This window comes from Manduca sexta, chromosome 15 (assembly GCF_014839805.1).
Source record: "Manduca sexta isolate Smith_Timp_Sample1 chromosome 15, JHU_Msex_v1.0, whole genome shotgun sequence".
Lineage (NCBI taxonomy): Eukaryota > Metazoa > Arthropoda > Insecta > Lepidoptera > Sphingidae > Manduca > Manduca sexta.
This window is the reverse complement of record NC_051129.1, coordinates 4,951,447-4,975,315: the sequence shown is the minus strand read 5'-3', so window position 1 is coordinate 4,975,315 and position 23,869 is coordinate 4,951,447. Positions and strand designations below refer to the sequence as shown.

Genomic DNA, 23,869 nt, shown 5'->3' with positions numbered 1-23,869 from the left:
AATTATTAAAATTTTTCGCGCCAATGGCCCAACATTAAGCCGCAAATTCTCGGGTTATCCTGAAGTACACATACACGCACGCACACATGTATTTTACGTCACTTCCAAAGATTAGACAAAGACACCGCGCTGCGTGTGAAAGAGACAACAATATCGCGAGGAAGCTATGTGCGGCCGGATTCACTTCGAACACTATAAGGCGCGAGCACTGCGCGCGAGTTACCATTTAACGAATTGATAATAATATGAACTATGTACCGTAATCGATGAAATATTGATTTAATGGCATAAGTATAAGATGACTTGTTTCAATATACTATTATTATTCCAGTTATATAGTTATGTTTTTCATTTATTATTTTAAATTAATTTACAAAAGGTAACCGGTAGGAATCGGCTTGTATGGACGCTTCGCCACTGGTATATTCTAACATTCGCATAAAAATAGGAAATCACTACATCAATAGCCAATGTAGTAGTCCAGTAGTTGGATATATTAATAAGACTTAACATCTCATGTCTCAGGATGGTGAGGCCAGTGGAATACCATACAATACCTTGTAATTAAAGTTGTTGGATGGTGTTTCTTATGTTTATGCCTGGTCCTATCGCTTACCTTCAAGCAAACGGCAAGATCGTCTTGTTATTAAAGCAATAAAAACCTTGATATTCTAAAACAAACAAACAAGTCTCATATTGAATGGATTGGTGCACCTCATACCGTTATCTTTATCCTTAGATATGATTTATTTTTGTGTCTTCACTGACTAATAGCCAGGCAAAACTAGGCTCATGAAAAACAAATAGATTAAGTTGATTGTATGTTGTATAACAATCTGTACTATAATCATAATTTATGATAAACAATTTTAGGTTAATCAGATTTTAATAAGATATATTATTGTCTTATAAGATTGATAAGCCTTCACATTCATACAAATTGCTTTTATCCAGGCAAGTCTAGAACTCAGTTACGTTTTGTAATTTTTTCCTACAGCAAAGTAGGAACTTGAATCATACTTTTTACAAATAGTTGCAACTTAGGCTCGCTACATACACAACAAAGCGAGAAATAAATAGCTAAGAATAAAAAAAGTGCTGGTTAATTTGCTTTTTTATGACTTTATTGCAAATAATGTTAAATAAAATTCAGGTGTACACTACAAACATGTAGTTTCTGAACATGTCACTGCACACTTATAGATACAATCAAATATGGAACAAACATACATAGAATCAATTCAATGGGTATTTAAAATCAATTGTGATAATTTAAAATAATTTATGGGTCATGGTGAATAGTTGATCAAGAACAATCATTAGTGAATGTATTTGGATTTATTCAAGTTATTTACGTCAGGAATTGTGGGGTTGACATCCTCAGTGAACTATAAGGTTGTGGATTTGATTCTTACACTGCATTTGTATAACCATCAAATATTTGTTTCTATTTTGGGAGTTTAGAACCTAGGTTCAAGTGTGACAAGTAACATTTATTTTTTATATGAGGTAGTCCACAGCACCTGATGGTAAGTGGAGTGGCGTCCAGATAGAGTATCGGTTGACAAGAGATAATTAACCTTCACCAGTCAACTCAATTATGCTGGCCTGTTAGAAACCAGATAATACACAGGCTGGTCTAGAACTCAACATGCTTATGTAGGCCACTATGCCAACATTTACACCCTGTAGATTGGTTGCTATCTGCATGACAAGTATCCTCCCACCAGCATCATACAGATAGCGTTGAATGATGAGGTTAAATGTCATAAAAATGCATGATAGATTATCTTTATGAATGCACAATATAATCCAAACAGAGATAAATGTTCCAATGAAATTTGTACAGTTTGTGACACTTATACAATGGAATGTTGTACTTTGTATGCAGAAACCAAGTAGTTATCAAAGGATAATTTCAATATAAATACTATGTATTACTGAGACCATGAGTCAGCCACAAAGTAGATAAACAAATTGAAAAATTAAAACCACTTATCTTTTTAGCATGACCTTGCTAAAAAGAGTGACTTGAATAGATAGAGAATCATTAGATGCGGCCGCTTTCATCATTCACTAATTCAACAGTAGACATCCTGTGACAGACCATGATAATGATTCATCACCATCATCATCAGCCCTGTATTATATACCGTCCCACTGCTGGGCACGGGCCTCTTCTATTACTGAGAGGGATTAGGCCTTAATCCAACACGCTGGCCTAGTGCGGATTGGTAGACTTCACACATCCTCAAAATTCCTATAGAGAACTTCTCAGGCATGCAGGTTTCCTCACGACGTTTTCCTTCACCGTTAAAGCAAGCGATAATTCACAAAGAATAAACATATAATTTTTTTTTTAGAAAACTCAGAGGTTGTGCCCTGGGTTTTGAACGTGCCGACATTCGTCTCGGCAGTCCGTTCCACGCCCAACTAGACTATCGCCGCTATTTTTTGATGATGATTATGTCATGTTTATTACAGGATCAGGAAGTTCATCACCGGCCCCGCCCTCAAACCTGTATTACCAAGATGACGCTCCCAGCCCCATCCTGCGGGACTTCAAGCCCTTCGACCTGGAGACGTGGTGGGGCAAGCGTCTCTTCCAGAACATCACCAGCTCACTCTGAGTGTACACAGCACGACAGCACACAGGGGGAACACGAAAATTTACGGTAGTGTAAGTCACAATCATCTGTAGTTTACTAAATTTTATATTATATTTTATATAAAATAATTAAAACAAAAATACCAGTATTTTTCGCTAAATAGAAGTAATGCTGATATTTGCTCGTGTTTGCTACATTTGTAGTAGTTAGACTGTTAGTATGGCTCATACTACATAACTATACATTAATTAAATGAATAATCAAATAGGATAATGCAAGAGATTAAGTAATCTACAGATGATTGTGGATCTCAATAGTTATTTCATAATGTAAGTGAAATTTTCCAAAAGCTCAATTTCGTTGCACCGTTACTGCGAACCAATATTCTTTAAGATTTATTTGTTTTGATTGTATGTTGTGTTTGTTGGTCAGTTTAAATGGATTTATTTGTTTTCTTTTACATAATATCTACCAAAGATTTATTGAATCATTGGAAACAAACATTGATCAAATGTAGCCAAAATTTTAGAAGCCAAATTGGTTATTTAATGTAGTCGAATACTAGTCTTACAATATTATTTGTAGTGTAGTGCCGTCACAAATTAAAACTAAATAGATAATTAAGAAATTCACCGATATAAATCTCTAATGTATAAGATGTTTAACTTGTTCGCAGTCTATTATACATAATGTAATAATTTTAAAGTGCCTAAGTGTCCCGCCATACGGATAGTTTTACGTATTGTCTAATGAATTAACACATCACACTGTTTTAATTTCTGTCCATTTTGTACAATGCCTTTTAAAGTATTGCCTTGAAAATCGTGTAGCTGTTTTATAAGTTTATATCATATGTACACAGATTAGTAATAAAATGTTTGTTTAAAATGAAATGTTAACGTCTATTATTGTTATAAATCATGTTAACACGCGGTAGCTTTTACATTTTGACATGAAATTGTTGATATTGTTGTTATAATATATTGATTTATTTTTAAATTATTTTTGTGTCGTTCGCGGCTTCATTCGCTTTGAAGCTATACAATGTCTTCAGAACATTCTACATCAAATTAATCATGTCTTTGGAATATTGGTTTTATTGTGTACATAGAAAAATTATAATAGAATTATATTGTTTTCTCATACACGCCATGGAAATAATTAACGAAAATTCAATTTGCATCTTGTTTACTTACTGTTCGAGTAGTCCGAGTTGCACTCTATTATGTTCTAAATTTCTAATATTTCAATATAAAATTTGATAAAAGCAAATTCCTTTGTGTTTATAAAATTTTGCAAAGTGCAGTAAGTAAGCAAATATGATTACATATTGTATAGAAATTATTTTACGCGGTAAGCAAACTGCACGAACGTAGTTTAAAATTCTTTTAGATGGAATATTTCGATCATCGTAGTGATATCGCAGGAGAATATTTTTAGACTGATTTAGTTTTAAAAAGTTATGCTTTTTGTTGTAGTTAAATAAACCATCTGACCAAAATTATTTTTATTTTTTATTCGGACTACCAATCGGACCTTGTTTTGTGGGAATCATATATTTTTTTGGTTTGCAATACTATGGTAATTACATCATTCAAATAAATAAATTTTCTTAAAAGTTGAAACACGTTTTCAAACTATTTAATAATGCAAAATATCAACAACCAAAACAATTTATTTTCGCCAGAAAACTTAAAATTCGTTGAAGTCAACAGTTTTTCTGTGAGTATTATAAGATGTCATAAAATATATTTTCATATAATAAATGCACTCTCACCAATTGCATTATTTCTAATGTACTATCTTGTAGGTACACCTATCCATTGTGGAAGGTTGGGAAATGATATTGCTATATTCTAAAATGATTTAATGCTGAACATTATTTAATAGGTGGATGAATCGCATCAAAAGAATTTTATAAACGGCATCCGTAATCTTCACAATTTAATAAACAATCTTGAAAAAAGTATTAACACGTCGAAAAAATATGAAAAAAGACTATTTCAATGTAAAGCTAGTCATGCACACAACGCCAATGAATGGTGGGATACGGATGTTTCTGAAGAAAAACGCGAATTCCTCAAAGGTACTTGATCCGTACTCAACTTGTTATATGAACCATTTTATTACTATTTAATGGTCCTTATAAGCCCCAGTTGGACTGACTGAGATGCATCTTAGACGCATTTAACGCCCCTAAAGTTTTTGCTAAATATTGATCTCTCAGCGAGACCGAGTCTACCTCATTGTTATAGAGATTGAAACCTTATACTAAGCCAATTAGACGTTACATCAATTTAAAAGATAATCACTGTGTATTTTATTTTTAACCCCTGATGGAAAAAGAGGGGTAATTAAGGTGTGTATCTGTGCATTTGAATGTCTTTGGCATCGTAGCTTCCAACCAAATGGGCGGATATTGATGCGTTTTTTTTTTATAAAATTATAAATACTAGTTACCTATTAAGGGATAGTACTCATGACTTTTTGTACTGGTTTCAAATCCGTTCTCGTTTCACACTGCCACCCACGTGACTACCGGACTCTAATAGTCATAGGTATTTGAACTTGTTATTTCTGCAGGCTCTGAAAGGGACAAGTCTGTGGAACTTGCAGCATCTTGGTCTACAGTGAGCATTGTGTGTCTTCAATATCAGTAAGTACCTATAGATGTGTTTAGGTGTAATTTTTCCGAATATATTATATACTAGGTGTTGCCGGCAGTTTCGTCCGCCTGAAAAGGTCTTCCCGCTACAAAGATCCGTAAATATGTAGCCATCCAAAACGCCACGTTTACACCAGCGCCTTTTCCTTTACAAAAAAAAAAGAAATTCATATTTCTCCGACGGTAGAAAATTACCGGGATAAAAAGTAGCCTATATGCTAATTCAGGACGGTGTATCCGAGTGCCAAATTTCATTTAAGTCCGTTCAGTGCTTACGACGTTACTTCTTACAAACATTAAAACATGCTCACAAGTATTCGCATTTATATTAGTAAGAGTAATATAAGAAGTATAGGTACACTATTCTGGAATGAAAAACTAAATATAAATAAATCACATCATATTTTCAATTATTGCATTAGTAAATAGTGGCATTGGCACTAAATACAATCATCGATACCGATAAAGCGGGTATTTAGATGTATTTTTAATTTTTTCTTCAATAAATGTGGTATAGTATATGATAAATCTACTCAACTCGTTAATTCATTCAGGTCTGTTTAATCCTAGAAATCAAATTCCAGGTACGAAGAACTATCAAAACGTTACGATTCCTTGCTACAAGTATACGAGGACCGTTGCAAATCTGTCAACGCTTGCAATGTATCCATATTAAACCTGCGGCAACGTTTAAAGTCCACTCATGAGCAACTATCACATGCGCACAGGGCCTTGCTGGCCGTCGGAGACAAGTATCTGGCTCTAAGACGCAAGAGGAATAGGCAAGTACGTTAAAGGTGGAATTTCAAACACAACGAATGCAGATTCAGAAGCATTTCATCGACTAGACGCGCCTTTTGAGAGGGCGTGTTGCGGGGTAAAGGGGCTAATCCAAGCATTTTCCCGGACTATCCTTCGTAGGTGCATGTGAAGTTATGCTGCTCACGCACACCGTAAGGTATTAGGAAAAGTAGTGGGGCGCGTTTCCGTGGAAGTAATAATCTATATAAGTCGCAATGAAAAACACAGCTAATAGAATAGTGACCACCGGTGTTACTTGCCATGTAAGTATGTCGCGGTCCAGGATCAGCATGTGTATATCTGGTTCCAACAAGCTGGCATAATTTTGTCGACTTCCGAGGAGTATCCAGTCCAGTCGAATCCAGTCGAAGTGCGATGCTTTCGATTCTTCAAACCTTCGCTACATAAAATCTCGCGAATTTAACACATGGCATTCATGTAGAGTCTTTTGGTGTTACCCGGTGCGGCTTCGTTTCCGTGTCGGTTCCGAATCAAAGGATTGGGGAAACTGATGACGTTGCACTTCGACCTACCTATATAGTATCTTTAGTTAATTTTGGAGTTTCAACAACTTGGAGCAGTGTTTTGTTGAGGCAACTTTGCGAGTCATGTAAAGTTTTTATATAATTCAATTATTCGCAGACGAGAATACTGCTGTAAACCTGTACCTTCTAGTTATATATGATATAGAATAACGAAAAACACTGGAATTGTCTATGTTGTTGATTGCAGCCATTTGCTGCTATAATTGTGTTTGGAATCGTACCTTAATACTGTTTCCTAGAAAGTAACGGAAGTTTGTTTGTATGTAGTAATGTAGAGTGACGTAATCAGTCAATCTTGCGCAATTTCCATGGCGGTTTCAGTACATAGAGAATCTAATCGTTTAGAGTCGGTTTAATTAAAATAGTGCGTAGGTATTTTGATAAGTTTTACTCGTGTGGGGCAGATTTAGGAAAGTTAGCTAATAATATAGTTGACTCGTTCATATTAATTACAGGTACATAATTTCGATAAACAACAAAACTCAATAAAGACGCCTTTTTATTCATGATCCGATAAACTACACAAAATGCCTATTTAGCCAGAAATACTTAGTTCAACTCTTGTATTTTAACTTCTATGAAGATCTCTAGATGAAAGTAAACTTATAGATAGTAGTAATTCACCTTCCAGCCCACATTATATGACATGTTTATATTTATGCAATCAGAAAGGCGAATACGAAGATAAAATCCTCAAACTGGAGGAAAAGTTAAAGAACGTTTTGAAAATTGCTGAGCAAGGGAGACTCAAGTTAGATTCGCAACTTGCTGTGTATCTTGCTGAGGAAAGAAACTCTGATGCTGCAATGTTGCTTGTTGAGGTAAAATTTTCAAATATTTTCTAGTTATAGAACTTATAGCGGAATTAAGTAATTTGAGGCCCAACAGACGGTCCAGTTTTAAATCAAAGGCGACTTAATTCATTGTGAAATAGCGCGTTCATTTCAATTATTTGAATACACGATGTTTTTAAGGATTTGTCAGACGTAAGTATATTGTTGTAACTTTCGAACTAATCCTAGTAGTTCTTCCAATTTGAATCTTTAAAATGCTTTACATTGCCATTTTGGGAATATAACGTACTTGGGAGGTATCGTTTTGGTAATATTACTTTTCTGTAGCAACGTCGAATATTACTGTCTATTAATATTATCTAAAAATACGTGGTAATGGTTGCTTACTAATAACTTCGTTCGTATTTTAGATAAGAAAATGCAACCAATTGTTCTTAGAAAATTTGCGACTCAAGACACAAATCGAAGAGCGACCCGCGGGGAATGTTAATTAGGATCGATGTCCTGTTACTCCCTTTTTAGTTATTATAAGCTTATTTTATGGTCTAGTCTTGAAATAATAAATACTTTTATTATATAGAACTATGATTTAATTATCCCTAAGTTCCTAATTCCTAGACTACATATATACATCATGATTTGCCGTCGTTGGTTAACATAATTTCCCAGTAAAATAAAACGTGCAAAATTGTATCATTCGTGTATTTGAATGCAGCTTTAATATCAATAAAGTCTACTTTAGTACATGAATAAATAATTACTGCCCCGGTGGCGTAGTTGTATAGTAAATTTGCAATTCTGACGTCTTGGTTTCGATCCCTAGGTTGGGAAGTGATATGGATTTTGTGCCCAATATCGCGGTAGGCTTACCCCATCACATCATTGGACGGAATACTACGGCGGAATGTAGGTGTACGCCTTTGAGGATAAGAGGCGTGTGTGTGTATGACAATAAAAAATGATGAAAAATTAAAAAAAAAAATTGTTTTATTTTTCATGTTTTTTTATTGGCGTAAAGGCGTACCCCTACATTCCGCCGTAGTATTCCGTCTTGAAGTGGTTTTGAAAGGAGCAACACTTAGAGTTTCTTGCTCGTTCTTCTCTGTTGAGAACTGCTTTCAGAACTGGTAGAGTTAATACTGACGGAATCTAAATAATGTATAACATTTAACGGGTTAAAATAAATCATTTCATGTAAGAGAGTACCTAATAATATTACACCGTCAATATTATGCTACATTATTTCAAGAGACAACAATCTATCAGTTTCAGGGAACAAAACCTGAATTAGTGTATTTTTGTAATATAATTAATAATTACCTAGTGTAGGTATTATGTATTTACGTGATCAAACATTGATCCGAAAAGATTACCATCGAAAATTATACATTAAACTTGCATTATTAAAACCTATTGCATGTGTTAAACACAGTAAAGATCATTGGTCAATAGCATAAATTATTCATGTACACGAAACAATATAATGGCGCATTATTATACAGTGCACCGGCATGGATGTGATTGTGCCAAGAATCTGCAATGTAACTTTAATTGAACACGGAGTGTAATTAATAGATATACTTGCGAGGTTTTAAATTATAAATCTAGTGTAACGAAAATATCTTGGCATAATAATAATTAGCTAAAATTAATCAAGCGGATAGAAGCTAAGTAATTCATAACATTTAAGTGCAAAGATAGTCCGATAACTGAAATCTACAATAAAATGTTAAACGCTCTTTTTACAGCAAACATTATATTAGCAACAATAATTACTGAATACAGTTTTAGACATTTTTTGACTACGTGCAACCAAAGACAATAATAGAATAGTCGCCGCATGACATACATATTATCTTCTCTTCTGCCAGCCTGACCGCGCAGCCGAATACTTCCGGAAACACCAGATGTCATCGACTAGGATAGGGGCGCGTAACAATTGTTTTTTCTTATAAGGTTATGGAGCTCTATTCCGTCGTCAAGAGTAAACTTGTCTTTTTGCAAATATGGGAGTCCTTATCAAAGGACAGCTTTCTTAGGTGGTTTAGGAAATTGGTAATTTTTTGGCTCTTTTTATACGACTATCAATATCCTTCGATAAGAACGCTCGTAGTGGCAAAAAATGGATTTGCTGTAGACGGAATAGAACCATCTGACCATAAACAGAAACAAAATTTCGACAGCGAATATTATTAATAACATATTTATATGTAACAAAATGTATAGAAAACTTAGTAGATTATTATATTATTACATTAAACTAACACTGAAAAAATACTTGAAAACAAATGAATTTGTAAAAGCTTCGAAAGTAAAATAATATTCACAAAGCTCAGCAAAGCTACGCGATTACATAATACAGCTTTCTGTTAAATCACTGTAGGCAAGAAACGTTAGTACTTATTGCGTAACTGTCGGTCTAACTACTGAGATGGCGTCACCGTGGCTGCGATCTTAAAAGATAACTGTTTTAAAACGCGTGAAGCGGGAATGGTGTTTTATTGCGAAACTATTTGACGGTTATTGATATCATTGTTGAGTGCTTGAGATTATTTGATATATTGGAAACATCTAACCTAAATCACTTTACCTTGGTCCAGTGGATTCTTTGGCCGAGATTGGCAGATTATTCATTGAAAACATGTGGTAATATCGTTTCCTAATTCTAGCATTAGGGGCCGTTCAAGTATTACTTAATGCAATTTTTGAAGATTTTTCACTAGACCCCCTCTTCCTCCGCAAATTGCGTTACGCAATACTTGAACGGAGCTTATTTAAAGACGAAACGACTGCTGGAAGAAATCCAAGGGCAGGATTATTTATCGGACTTAAAGGTCAGCCTGTAAAGTTTTACCGTGAGTAATCCTGTAGAATGGCGCATCCAAGCACGGTAATAAAAATATTACAAATTTTAGTGTTATTAATTGTATTTTCATTATGTAACGGTCTATAATAATAAAATCATAGTGTCGAAAGTAATCGAGATTTCAAGGTTTATTCCATCGATACCTTAGAGGGATAGTATAAATGTTCACAAATATAGCCATTGTTTTATTATACACTAGGTGATAGTTGTGCCTTTGCTCGTATGAAAAGTCTTTCCCGCTACAAAGGTCATTAAAACATAGTTTAACAGCGCCATCTATACGACGCCAACGTCATCTACTTAAAAATCAGATTTAAAAAAGTCCTTTATTTCCCATGGGTGCAAATTACCGGGATAAAGATGCCTATGTTCTAACAAATGACATGATCTACCCATGTACCGAATTTCATGCAAATCCATTCAGCTGTTTCTGCTTTACTTTTAACAAACATCCAAACACTCACAACTTTTGCATTTATAATATTAGTTAGATGTATATAAAATAAACACATTTGTATACAAAATACAGATTTATTCAATAGATTTAAACATACGTCACATTATTCGAAGTCACACATGCAGGTACTACACAAATTGGTGGAAGCATTTTGAAAAACAAGAGAATACAAAATCACAACAAATACGATAACAAAAAAGATAGAGCTGAGTAATGTTATATTTGACCAAATAAAATCCTAAACAATTGATATTGCGAAGGAAAAGAAAAGAATAGGGAATCAGAGATTTCAAACAAGATTTTTTCTAATACAATCTTCACCTCTGTAAACTTAATATTTGACTCTTACACCCGATTACATTGTACCTACTACCTACTATTAATCTTAGACTATCAATAAATACAAAAAAACTATTCACATTATTCAAGCTGCTTCTCAGATTTCTGTCGCTTTATGAAACACAACACATTGATCCATATGAACGAGGTGGACGCCACGTACACCACGCGCAAATGTGGAGGCATGAAGAAAAAGTTGATGGTCTGCGCCGGTATCCAGAACGTCTGGTTCGCGATAAACGTCTTCCAGTACTTCTCACGAAGTTCCTCAAATACGTCCTCTCTTCGCTCTAACACTCCCAAGACTGTTAAAGGAAATTGTACTTTATTTGTTTAAATGTACAATACATTTTTTTTCTGTGAGGTAGAGTTTAGTAGAGATGTTTTGTATCCAACTGGTAAGCGACCATCCTACACACTTTGTAAAAGTCTTACTACATAGGTTTGTTCTTATGCAAAGGGCAAGTAATTAGCCGATATGCAGCCTGATATGATTCTAAAATCTTTGCTCTACCATCGAGGAAGACAACAGCAAAAGTATATCGTTGGCTGAAATTCAATTGGAACTTAATTAAAATTAACACCAGCTCTATCGAAGCATCTTCAATGTTACCAGGATAGAGATAATATTAATTATATAATGCATTTCCACCCAATACACTAGGATTGACTTTGCCATTGATTACAGGGTAGAGATAAAGTTAATTGTGTAAGGCATCTCCTCCCTATACTAATTCTAGATAAGTTTTCTTAACTCTACCTGCACATACTCTACTTCGCTGGATTCTGTAACATATTCTTTAATTATTTATATTTGATATTTTCTGTTTGTTTCCCAAATATTAAATAAATAAATATGTCATTTCACATCTGTCTACTTTATCCTAGTTTTCGATCTATATTAAAGTAACTTACGGGTAAAAAATGTAGCCAGCAAAACAGGAGTCATGAGAAACTGATCGGCAGACACTTTGGTCGCCACTACCTTCAGCGCGTTCCCCGCGAATTTGCTGTCTAAGAATTTGTACCTGGAATAAAATAGATTTAGCGTAAGAAATGATCATAACACATATAGAGTCAGTGCAGTAGGATATGGGATATCAATAAATGAAAATTTGTTCATGTTTGTTAAATAAAATTAGGTTATCTAGGCGTTTTCGGTATAAAACGATGCATTAATTAGATTTTTTAGTCAGGGCCGCAATCATAAATGGCAATACAAAATAAAATGACCTCAAATATTACTTAGGCATAAAATACCCTTAGCAGAAATTTACGTATTGTATAGTATTCGTATTAAGTAAACTAACGTTTACGTATTTCTCAATAGTTGACAATAAATAAAAAAAAAAAATATATACGTGAAAAAACAAATTCGTCCTGCCGATTCCCATACATTTTGAGTTTACTGTTCGAAGTTTATACGCGCGGATGTCACGCTGCCGTATTTTAGTTCCCATCAGTGGCGCAGGGTGAAATTTTTCAAAAGGTATTCCGAGGCAAAAAGAAATTACATAAGCTAACATATAGCCGCTAATTTGACAGTAAACAAAAGTTAAGACAATCGAAAATAAACCTTAAAGGGAAGGTGGTAGGAATCGAATTGTATGGACGCTTCATCACTGGTTCCCATTATGCTCATGAGGCGCTGTTTAGTTTCCATATAAAAAATACTTAGACAAAACCATTACGTTAAAGATATGATGACGCGTAAAATCGTGATACTGATATTTTATTAGTAAAGATGTACGTTTTTGTACTTTGACGCTAATCGTCGCACTCTGAGACGTCACTAACTTTAATGATCAGACAGATTTTGTAATTAGGTTATCTTTTACATTCTTAGCTAATTAACACTTAAGAGGGTGCCCCCAGCAAATCGGCGTGCTAGCCATTTTTTTAAAGCTATCTATTGGAAATTTATAGAACATATTATAAAAAAAAATTACACATTATATTTGTACAATACGTTCGTTAGATATTTTTATAATGTGGATATCGTTTCATTCATTTCGTAATGAAAATTACACTTAAATTTTTGATTCCGTGCATTAGGAGGCGCCCAAAATAGACATATTCATTTGCAATCAACACTATTACATAAGCAATTTAACATTTTGGTAGTTTAAAAAATTCAAAACGACCTTTTTTTTATAACAATTGTTAATAAACTTTGCCTTTTAGCGCCTGTAATAGTTAATGATCATTAATAAAGAGTGACGTCTCTGAGTGCAGCAGGGAAGCATAAGGTACATAATATTATGTATTCAAAACTATTAGCAATACAAATAATAAATAATCACCAGAAATAAAGCGTTGGTGCGTATACGGAGCTGCCAACCGACACGATGCGCGCTGCCGAAGCAAGATCCAGTTCGGGTTTTTCTGGCTGAAAAGTCATTGACAATCTTAAAGTGTTTCATTTCATAAGTTAATAGATCAATAATTCATAATATTTCTTGTTAAATTCCTAGGTGATGGTGGTGAAAATGTTTAGAAATTATATACATCTCAATAATTACTTTGTTGTATTTTGTTTTATAATTTTATTAGTCCTTTGACACTCACGTTACCTCAATTTATAAATATACAATGTCATTTAACAAAGATGATAGTTGATATTTTGGCCAACTTCATATATGGGTAGCGTGGCCGAGCGGTCTAAGGCGCTGGTTTAAGGCACCAGTCTCTTCGGAGGCGTGGGTTCGAATCCCACCGCTGCCATAAATCTTTTTGTCATTTTTTATTACATTGTATTAAAATACTATCTTAAAATGTATTTGTGTACAAAAGTTTTAGAATCAAAATGAACGAATCAACTAATATAAAACGTAAACTGTTCTATACAAGTTTGCCGCTAGATGGCGTTTTTCATAAAATCATTTTTTCATCCACTCACCGAATAGATCTTGTTGAAAGTCTGTTGGGAGAGTTCGGCGGCAGTGTAGAAGGCCGCGTACACAGCCGTGTTGGTCAACACTGGCCGCCGCTGTAGCGACCGACGCCAGAAACCAAGCACCCTCGAAGCCATTGCTAACACTTCCCTTTTTGAAAAACGACACCGTTCTAAGGGCAACAATTAACAATAATAATATAGTGGTCAGAGAGATTTCTAATTGCACAGTTCAATATCCACTGAGTTATTTTTAGGAAATGTTATATATAATTGGATATTACATAATATACTACAAATTTATCTGTGCTTGTTTAATTTTATAATATAAACATTTTTTTTATGTTATTAAACGACCGGTTATTGTGAACTAGTTCGAACGAGATAGAGTCGTTTAAGATACAATAAAGTGCCTAAATAATATTCATTATGTCCAGAAGGAGTAATATTATGATACTGAACAATAAAGCCGTTTCTCCATGACATTCTACTTCTAGAGAGAGTGGCCATTCAGTTTCAAAATCTCATTACTCTGTATACAATATTAGTTAAATATAGATATTTATAGATATTCTTATGTTTTGAGTGGTAGAGTAGACTCTACCACTCAAAACATAAGAATGTTTTCCAATTTGGACATAGAATTAAAATTTTCAAAAATATCACTTAACGAATTTAGGGAACATACGGATTTTTTTACTATATCTGGAAAATTACGAAATGTAGAGTTGATTAATTTTGTTTTAATATTTGTTTACTGGACTAATGAGACCATATAAAAAGGTACAAACATAAAAAATTGCAAAAATATTATGATTAATTTGCTTTATTCCTAAAATAGCATCCCACGTAAAAGAATGCCTAAAACTAAAATACACTTTAAAAATTTCAAGTCCTAAAACTCACCTTTTACTCGAAACAGAACTATATTGTGAACCAAAAGTATTCTATTTTTAAATATTAACACTTAACGAAAGCTTTGTTACTTCTATATAAAACACTCAAATAAACTGTTCCTCTACCGAATAAATACACCGCACACATGAGCTGTTTTCCAAGATTTAAAAACGATTTCTACATTTTTGTGATACAAACACGGCTGTTATCAGTTCGTATTCAAACTACACTGCCGCACGAGCGGATACTCAATTGACTTCAATAGAATAATTAAATGAAAACCCTATCATAACGGCCATGGTTAAAGGGAAATCGAAATTTGTTTATCACTGTGCTACGTTTACGTTGCAATTTGATAATTAATGGCTTTGATACAAAAAAGTTAATGATATCTTTACAGTAAGGAAAAACACATTTTTGGCTCTAAAAACATCATTTTGTTGGCTCTATTTCCTAAAGTATTAAAGACAATGACCACGGTTTTGTTTACAGTATGATTAATGTAGGTAATTTTATCTATATTATACATAGACCTTATTAATGTGAAATTTATTAACTTGATTGATTGACTGATGAATTAATGTGAAATACTTCTCCACCTCAAAAATAAAAAAAATTACATACGCGGTTTAGTCCTACAATATTGTTGATTTATCTTCACATAGTTATCATTAAAACAAATTAAATACTTAAAATCAATTTATAACTTTAACATTATACGCCTACATCATAGATATGTAGATGGAACGATTAGATTGGTAGAAAAAAAAATCTCTGAAATTTTATTGTGAAAATACATTAGTAATTTTATTTCAAATTCCTTTTCTCAATAAGTCTATTCTTCATATTAATTGAATTATGTATTGTTTTGAATATAATACGTCGATGTTTCTGCAAAGGGTTAAAAGCCATGCAAGAATTGCAGTTCTATTACTGATCTATAATCGAAGATTTCAAAATTGTTTTTTATCAATCTTATAACCGATTCTTGCTCAGTATGGAACCAATCGTTTTGCTCTATATTATAAATTCGGAGGAAAATACCTGAAGAGCGGATTTAACTCGGTGAAAGTAATTAAAACGTAAATAATATTATGTAATACAATTACTAAGTCAAAATTATAATTAAAAAGTACCTTTTTAATATTATAAAAAATAATATAATTTATTACCTTGAAAACAACAGCCAAGCATAAGTGATTACAAACATTTCGTAAATCAATGTAATATATGTACATGTATAAGTCACAGAATTAATTAAATAAATGTCGTTAATTTATCGTAATAATAATTACGTTGAAATGTAAATTTCAAGCTTTAAAGTGAAGCCTTGAAATAGCAATGATGAGAGAGATATTGAAAACTTTAATAATATAATGTTGCAACTTGCAATTCGATGGGGTTGATATATATTTGAAAAATAAATAGCACCAACGTATACAAGAAAATGTAATGTAACAAATATAACTAAAAATCAACTTAACTCTGGCTATTCCATATGGTTCAAATTCCAACAAAATGCCTCACGCAAACAGCCATAGCCCATAACATGGTTCAAAGGGACGAAGGGATTTTAACGGCAAAAAGGGAATGCAACCTGTTGCTGTAATCCCGCCATCCTTACTGTCAATTTTAATGATTCCAGTACATACCTATATATCTAATTTAAAATCAATACAAAGCCCTTCCACTTTCAAAAATCATAGATTAAAAATACAGTAATTACGATTTTGCAACTATTTTTTGATAGAGTTGTAAAGGCAAAGGTAGAGTTTAAAATTTGAAACGCGTGAAGGTGTGCGGGTCGCGGGCCGGGGCGCGCCGTGGTCGCCGGTACCAGGTAACAGGAGGTACGGCCGCACAGTGTAACCTTAGCCGAAACACGTGGACAAAATCAAGAAATTTTCCTACTGTACACCCGGATCAAATCTGTTTTGTTTCTATTTTTTTAGGTCTTTCCCGTCTCGTATTGATATTTATGTAATTATGGAAAACTTATTTTTTTATCTTGATAGATATTTTTGAATAAGTTGAATGCTTTTTTAATTTATATAATATTTTCTGTATTACAAACTTTAATATGAACAAATAATTTTAAGGTATAAAATTATTTGTAACATTGGAGGGATGAAGTTTTCCTAGAATAACAATATTTTGTTATTTTTTATTAATCTCGTCCATCTCAGTATTTGTATACAATGCTTCTTAGATACAATGCTTTTCTATTATAATACCGAATATTTAACTACAGATATAAATAATTGAAAATATTCATTGTTCGGTACCATCTCTACTAAAATGTATAGCGCATCTATTTTTTTTAAAAAGTCAAGACGTCCCATAACTGCGCACTGTGCGTTCTTGAAGCTAGCGGTCGTCCTCCCTCCCACGTCACCACATGTCTCTCTCTCTTGCATCATCTCGCCGTCTCTGTCCCACAACACAGTCAGTCACCGCGGAACTCTGGCGTATTTCACAGGTGTGTTTGCTTGCACGCGTCATGTCGATATCTCGTAAATAAAACCTGTTATTATAAATCTTGAAGTGACAGTTTTAGAAAAATCAAACAAAAACCGTACCAATACCAACGTAAAGTGTTTTAAAACGCGCCACCGTTGTAAAGTGATTGAACAAGTGAATTTCGAAACAGTGACAAGTTTTTCTTGTGTTGTGTGCTCAATCCTTGGCTTGGAGGCTTTATCATCGTCAATAACGCCTGTGTGGTTGGCTCTCATTCATTTCGTGGTCGTTTGAGATCAAGGTATGCGACATGTTTTCACTTTTGCTGTTAAACTTTGTGTCCGGTATTTTATTTGACTTCGATGGATGTTGCAGATCGTATGACATGTTTACTTTTCCATTAACCACATGCCACATTTGCACGTTTCGTGGCATTTACGCAGTTTCAATAATATTAACAAGTCACGATCTAGCGCTGCTCAATGAATATTTACACGAAACATAAACTTAATTTAATAGGTAAATCCATAGCTATAACTCTCCTATCCTCTTAACCCTTAAACTTTTTCTTTAAATAAATGTTGATTTAACTTTATCGATACAAATTTATAACAAAAAATTTGAACCGTCACACTCACCGTCCAACTTTTCTATCAGTCAGGTGCTCTATTGTAGAGTCAAATGCAGTGTTTAGAAAGGGGAGTCTTATCTGTTTACATTCTACCTGCTCTACACAATCCCATACAACTAACATGTCTTCTTTATGTTAATTCTTTAAACCAGATTGTAAACATGGTGACAATAAGTAACTTACGTCACAGTTTCATTATATTGTTAGTACTAATGCCGAAGAAAATCCTACAGCTGCAGATGGTATCATAATCTTCATTGTCTTTGGTACAATATAATACCAAGAAACAACTAACTGGTATAATAAAACTTTTTTTAATGAAAACTATAAATGTTGTAGAAGCAATTTCTATTTCTGCTTGTCTTTGTTGACCGCACATACTTATGCTGTGATGTCGTGAAAATTTTGTTTGCTGGAGATATAAACTAATATGATCATCGGTTTGTGTTCTTGAAATTAAATAAATTATTTCACAATAAAGTCAACTTTGTTAAACCAATTTGTACAAATTGAACAAATCACGTCATCGAAGTAATGCGGTTATTAAATTTTTAGCATCATTACCAAAACCTTAACTATGCCGAACTTACTTTGCGACACCTAATCACCGCATGTTTTGTTGTCTCTACCTGAGTAGAGTTCAAATTAAATAAAAAATTACTGCGTTATGCAGTCTTATATTGTTTTTCAATATACGTCATAATATTATAGTTCATTTTAAATTGAAAGTTAAATTTTAAACTATTTAAAAACGTAGAAAAATACTAGAAATGATGGAAACTAACAATGGCTGTCAAATTCCGGTGTCCATAACTGGTCCCGCCACTGCATGCCGTGTGACTCACGGCACAGACGCGCCGGAGTCATCAGCGTGACCACTGACCAGGTAGAAGGGCATGGTAGGCATTTTCACCGCGCACTGCAATAAAAACTTACACACATCATAACTGCATAATGTATTACGTAAATGAATTAATAATTTTTGGAGCAAAAAAAATATGTTTTAAAATTTAGAAGATAAATAAAATAAAAAATAAAAATGCTTTATTCATCACGTAGGCGAACATAGTTGCACTTATGATAAGTCAAGGTACATGAGAATATTCAATTATTACTTAATTAGATTAGCTTATATAAACAAAGACAATAAAATAAATGAAAAATATACTTAGTAACAAAGAAGCCAGCTCGGGCTGGCAGGGAAAAAGAAATAAAATTATGTATGTATGTATTTTTAAATAAGCAATAAGGGAGAAACGCGTCGCGATCCTCACCGGTGAGGACAATAAAAGCCCTAACCTAGCTAACCTACCAGCCTTTCACTAACTACCTAAGCGATGACTACCCGAAGAAGAAAGGCAGAAAGAAACTCCGGGCTTTCTTTTTGTCATCAATTGTCTATTCATTTATAATATTGTTATTAAATATATATATATTTTTTAATAAGTCTTTTCTATACAAAGTCTGATTAATTATATAAGCTAATACACGCACATCACCGTAAAATTGCGGAGAAAATCCACATAAAAGTATTTAGCAATAACTAAAACTAACGAAAAAACAATAATACTAAAAAATTATAAAAACTATGAAACAGTCAGTGTACAGCGTGCATACGCCTACATTTACAAACATAATATTTTCATTTCATATTTTGTCGCAGATCTTGGTCAATATAATTAAGATTATAAATTTTAAGGCTGGTGCAACAAAATGATCGGTCGGTCGTCTATTATACATTGATAATTCAATGAGTCAATATAAAATAAAATATGTCACATAAATTTAAAACTGTTACCCAGTATAATGTCAAAATTGTAGAAAGGTACACATGAGACGTTTATGTAGTTAATTTATAATATTGGCGTTAACATAGGGTTGGACAGGGTGTGCAGGACTGTTTTTCCAAACCGTCTGATCATCGAGGTAATCCTTTACATTATAATACCCCTTTGACATTAATTCGCGCTTAACATGACACTTAAATTTGTAGCCGGGCAGATTGGTTATTTCAAGAGGGATTTTATTATAGAATTTGATACAATTCGCTAGATAAGATTTATTTGTTTTACAGAGCCGGAAATTTGGAACAACTAGTTTATTCTTATTTCTAGTGTTCAAACAGTGCAAGTCACTGTTTTTCATAAAAGTACCTAGGTTCTTACGGACATACATAATATTTTGAAAAATGTATTCAGCTGGCAAAGTCAGTATATTCACCTCCTTAAACAGTTCTCTAAGGGAATCGCGAGACCGAAGGTTATAAATTGCACGAATCGCTCTTTTCTGTAAAATAAAAATGGTCTGCAGATCTACTGCAGTACCCCACAGAAGAATGCAATAAGACATAATGCTGTGGAAGTAAGCGAAATATACTAACCTTGCCGTAGCCACATCAGTTAAATATCTGATCTTCCTAATAGCAAAGACTGCAGAACTCAATTTACTCGAAATTTTTGAATGTGGGGTCCCCATTGTAATTTCCTATCGATAGAAACCCCAAGGAAGACAGTAGAGGGTACTAATTCTAGTTTATTCCCGTCTAAATCAATATCAGTTCCATTAATCTTGTTCAGTAACGAGAATCGAACACATTTAGTTTTGCTGCATTTAATAGAAGATTATTGGCAGAAAACCAGTCAGAAATCAATTTAAATACTTTATTTGGCTCTACAAAATTTCCTTCCCTTCTATTTAGTTTAAATATTAGTGAAGTGTCGTCAGCGAATAATACAACTTCAGCCATTTTGTTAATAATGTACGGTAGATCATTAATATAAACTAAAACAGAAATGGTCCCAAAATTGAACCCTGGGGACCCCAATCCCAACTGTGGACCCTGCAGAGGAAACGTTGTTGATAAAAACTTTTGTTTCCGACCCGATAAATATGAAGATATTAGTTTAAGCCCCACCCCCTGATGCCGTAATAGTGGAGCTTTAAAATGAGGGTTCCATGATCAACGCAATCGAACGCCTTGGAAAGATCACAAAATACCCCTAAAGCATCCTGCGATCCCTCCCAGGCATCCAACACAGCTTTAACTAATGCACGTCCTGCATCTTGCGTGGACCTACCCTTTGTAAAACCGAATTGCCTGTCATGTAGAATCTCATTTTTATTAAAGAACACCAGCATTTGATTAAGCATTAACTTTTCGAATATTTTACTTAAAGCTGGTAAAATAGAAATAGGCCTATAATTGAGGGGTGTTGGAGCAACCAGTTTTAAAAATTGGTACTACTTTACTTATCTTCATAAGATCAGGGAATATGCCGTCTCTTATGCAGCAATTAAAAATATCAGAAAGGATTGGGGCGATGCTAACTATCACTGACTGCAACGCTTTAACAGACAAACCCCAAAGATCTTCAGTACTCTTCATGTTTAAGCTCCTGAATACTTTTATAACATCATAATGAGTAACACATTCAAATTCGAAATTTGGAATTGATAAATCTAAATATTGTTTTAAGAATGACTCAGCTGCCTCTGGTGAGGATGGCAGACATTTTGTCGTCTCAAATGGTATGTTATTGAAAAACTTTTCGAAGTAATTAGCCACAGAATTATTGTCTGAAACTAGTTCGTCATTAATGTTTAATACAATCTTGTCATTACACTTAGTTTTGCCAGTTTCAGTATTAATTATTCTCCAAGTTGTTTTAATTTTATTATCCGATTTTTTTATATTTCTACTAATATAGATATATAAAAGAGATCCTAGTAATAAAGTTTTCATCAAGTTTGAAGATAGATTGTAGAGCCATAATAATCAAGTATAGCAAAAAATATTCATCAACCTTTCAGTAAAATTTATTAACGGTCACAAACTTATTTAAAAATAATTTGTTCTAACTATTACCTGATTAATCATCACACTTTAATTACTTTTAATTAAATAATGCAGTTGACATCAATAATGCAGTACGGCGAATGCGTACCTACTTAAAAAGACGTCAGAGTTCATGGTAAATAGCTAAACTACGCGAGAAAGTGGGTGTCGCTGATTCGTTGGCATTAATCGAAGTTTAATTCAGTGATTCACGAGAACAAACGACTAATAGGTTCTAGGGATTTACAAACATATTTCGTATACTTGCAACAGGATTCCACTAATCCATCGAATAATAAAACTCTGACTTTTAGTACTGATGGGCCGTGTATTATGTTTAACATCACGCAAACGCTACATAAAGAATAAAGGCGTGTACATCATAGTAATATGTGTATGTATTTTGGAAGCCACGAACGGCTTTGACAAAGGTTTTATTGCGCTTCATTCATTGAATTTTATGAATGTGATCAGTCATTGAGAAAGATTTGTATTAATACGAATACTAAAAAGTATGTTATATATCAATTACTGAGTATTGTATGACTTGTGTTTGGGTGATGAGGGCAATAAAACTTAACGCACGCTCTTTTTAAATTTGTCTATTCACACGGTTTATGGCTAGACGTGGCTTTGTAAGCCGTTTTGCAAAAGTCAAAGTCACATGCTCGCAATCCTAGTCGTACAAAAATCTCACGTTTCTGTGGTATAACTAATTCCTAGTTATGTATATTAACGCGGGTATTATATTTTCGTAATTTTATATTTACTTAATCAGGATATGTTATAAATACCGCTTATGATAAACAAAAGTAGGGAATCTTTTGTAACCGTAACTACTGGCCTAAATTATTTTATAATCTACGCTAAATAGATGTAAATACAACACAAAGACTTTAGGTATCACTCAATAGATTTACCAATGTATATTGGCGCCAAATTTACGTAATATTTTTTGCTTATATATTCTATGTAATAACACTTAGTCACTTTGTGGACAAAAAACCTTTCAATAGATATTTGAAAACATTTTAAATACTGCAATATTTCAAATCTAAACAACAATAACACAAACCAATTCCGAACCTCTTTCTCAGCGAAGCAACATTAATTTGTTCGGCCTTCTAACAATCTATCTGGAAAACTATAAAATTTCATGTTTTAGCAGACAATCACCATTCAATTCAAGCTCCGAAGTTTCTTTCGTCATCCACAACATTATCTCAATACTTTTATGTTACTCCGGCAATTATTATATTGAAATATCGAGCGAAACTAAATGCCATGACGATTTGTTTTTCACTGTGTTTCATATAAGAGCGAAGTTTTCATTCAATTATGTCGAGAGCGAATGCGGCAGTTTTGATACGTTACACTGCACAGATTAACACAACCAGCATCTCTACACGCGCAAAAAATATTTTAGACGGTGTTATATGGTTATTAAAAATATATTAAATTAAAGAAATATAGTGCTCAATTTATTATCTACGTAAAATGTTCAAGACACATTGATGTGAATTTAGTCTGACACCAGATAATACCAGCTTTACAAATCGTCAGTTTTATCGCTATCATTTTATCCTACAATTTATTTGCTTGTAAAGTTGCTCAATGTACATTTATATCTAATCAGCGGTATTATCAGCAAGACATATCTTTTATGATACAAAGCCCTCTGTTTAAACGTTCATTAAAAATATCAGACTAATTAAAAGTAAAACAAAAATCTTTTGGTTACAGTGCATATTTATTATTTCGGTACATTTTTACCACACAATTTCCATATTATGAGATGGCCATTTCTGTACAATGACCTACCGTAAAAATCTCTACCATAATTTACATCTCCAACATTACACCAATGTTTTAAATGAAAATCAACCTATCCAAAAGAAATCAAAACCACAGATCCGCACTCAGACAGTAACGAACAATAACCGCCCTACACAATACATCATGATTCACGCGTGTTGAAAAACACCAACACATCTCATTTGAAAATGAGACGGCGTGTTTACAAACTTTAGTTGTAGTTTATAAACAGAACTGCAGTGGAACGTACCCGTGCGGCCAT

The 23,869-nt window shown here is 33.5% G+C and overlaps 4 protein-coding genes and 1 non-coding gene across 7 annotated transcripts in view; 4 read left to right on the top strand and 1 right to left on the bottom strand.

Annotated features, from left to right (window-relative positions):
- The window catches only part of LOC119189411 (MAPK regulated corepressor interacting protein 2-like), a gene marked incomplete in the record, with an annotated part of 4,769 nt that extends 1,338 nt beyond the window's left edge, over positions 1–3,431 (top strand). The window contains 1 exon segment of the mRNA XM_037438951.1: positions 2,485–3,431. Coding sequence (XP_037294848.1) covers positions 2,485–2,630 — 146 coding nt within the window.
- LOC119189418 lies at positions 3,405–7,939 on the top strand. Its single transcript, XM_037438965.1, has 6 exons — positions 3,405–3,416; positions 4,500–4,695; positions 5,193–5,265; positions 5,859–6,060; positions 7,289–7,441; positions 7,825–7,939. The coding sequence occupies exons 1-6, from the start codon at positions 3,405–3,407 to the stop codon at positions 7,906–7,908; spliced, it is 720 nt and encodes a 239-aa protein (XP_037294862.1). The 3' UTR covers positions 7,909–7,939.
- A 2,856-nt stretch (positions 7,940–10,795) lies between these two features.
- Positions 10,796–23,869, bottom strand: part of LOC115439962 (mpv17-like protein) — a 37,700-nt gene continuing 24,626 nt past the window's right edge. For 2 of the 3 annotated variants that reach the window (XM_030164063.2, XM_030164061.2), the window contains exons 2-6: positions 18,743–18,876; positions 13,976–14,142; positions 13,380–13,465; positions 11,992–12,104; positions 10,796–11,381 (exon numbers count right to left, since the gene is read on the bottom strand). In XM_030164063.2, coding sequence (XP_030019923.2) covers positions 11,158–11,381; positions 11,992–12,104; positions 13,380–13,465; positions 13,976–14,107 — 555 coding nt within the window. In that variant the 5' untranslated portion in view covers positions 14,108–14,142; positions 18,743–18,876 and the 3' untranslated portion in view covers positions 10,796–11,157. Of the gene's footprint in view, positions 11,382–11,991; positions 12,105–13,379; positions 13,466–13,975; positions 14,143–14,875; positions 15,940–18,742; positions 18,877–23,869 lie in introns of those variants that run through there. The other variant, XM_030164060.2, reaches the window with a different exon arrangement.
- On the top strand, positions 13,719–13,800 carry Trnal-aag. Its single transcript has one exon. It is a non-coding gene; the product is annotated as a tRNA-Leu (tRNA).
- LOC115439955 (rab11 family-interacting protein 4) overlaps positions 17,322–23,869 on the top strand; it is a 94,061-nt gene continuing 87,513 nt past the window's right edge. The window contains exon 1 of the mRNA XM_030164049.2: positions 17,322–17,627. The gene's annotated coding sequence lies outside the window, so the exon portion shown is untranslated. The remainder of the gene's footprint in view (positions 17,628–23,869) is intronic.

Coding starts and splice junctions, on each gene's coding strand:
- LOC119189418 (XM_037438965.1), top strand. Junction 4,696..5,192: donor AAAACGCGAATTCCTCAAAG/GTACTTGATCCG, acceptor TTATTTCTGCAG/GCTCTGAAAGGGACAAGTCT. Junction 7,442..7,824: donor CTGCAATGTTGCTTGTTGAG/GTAAAATTTTCA, acceptor TTCGTATTTTAG/ATAAGAAAATGCAACCAATT.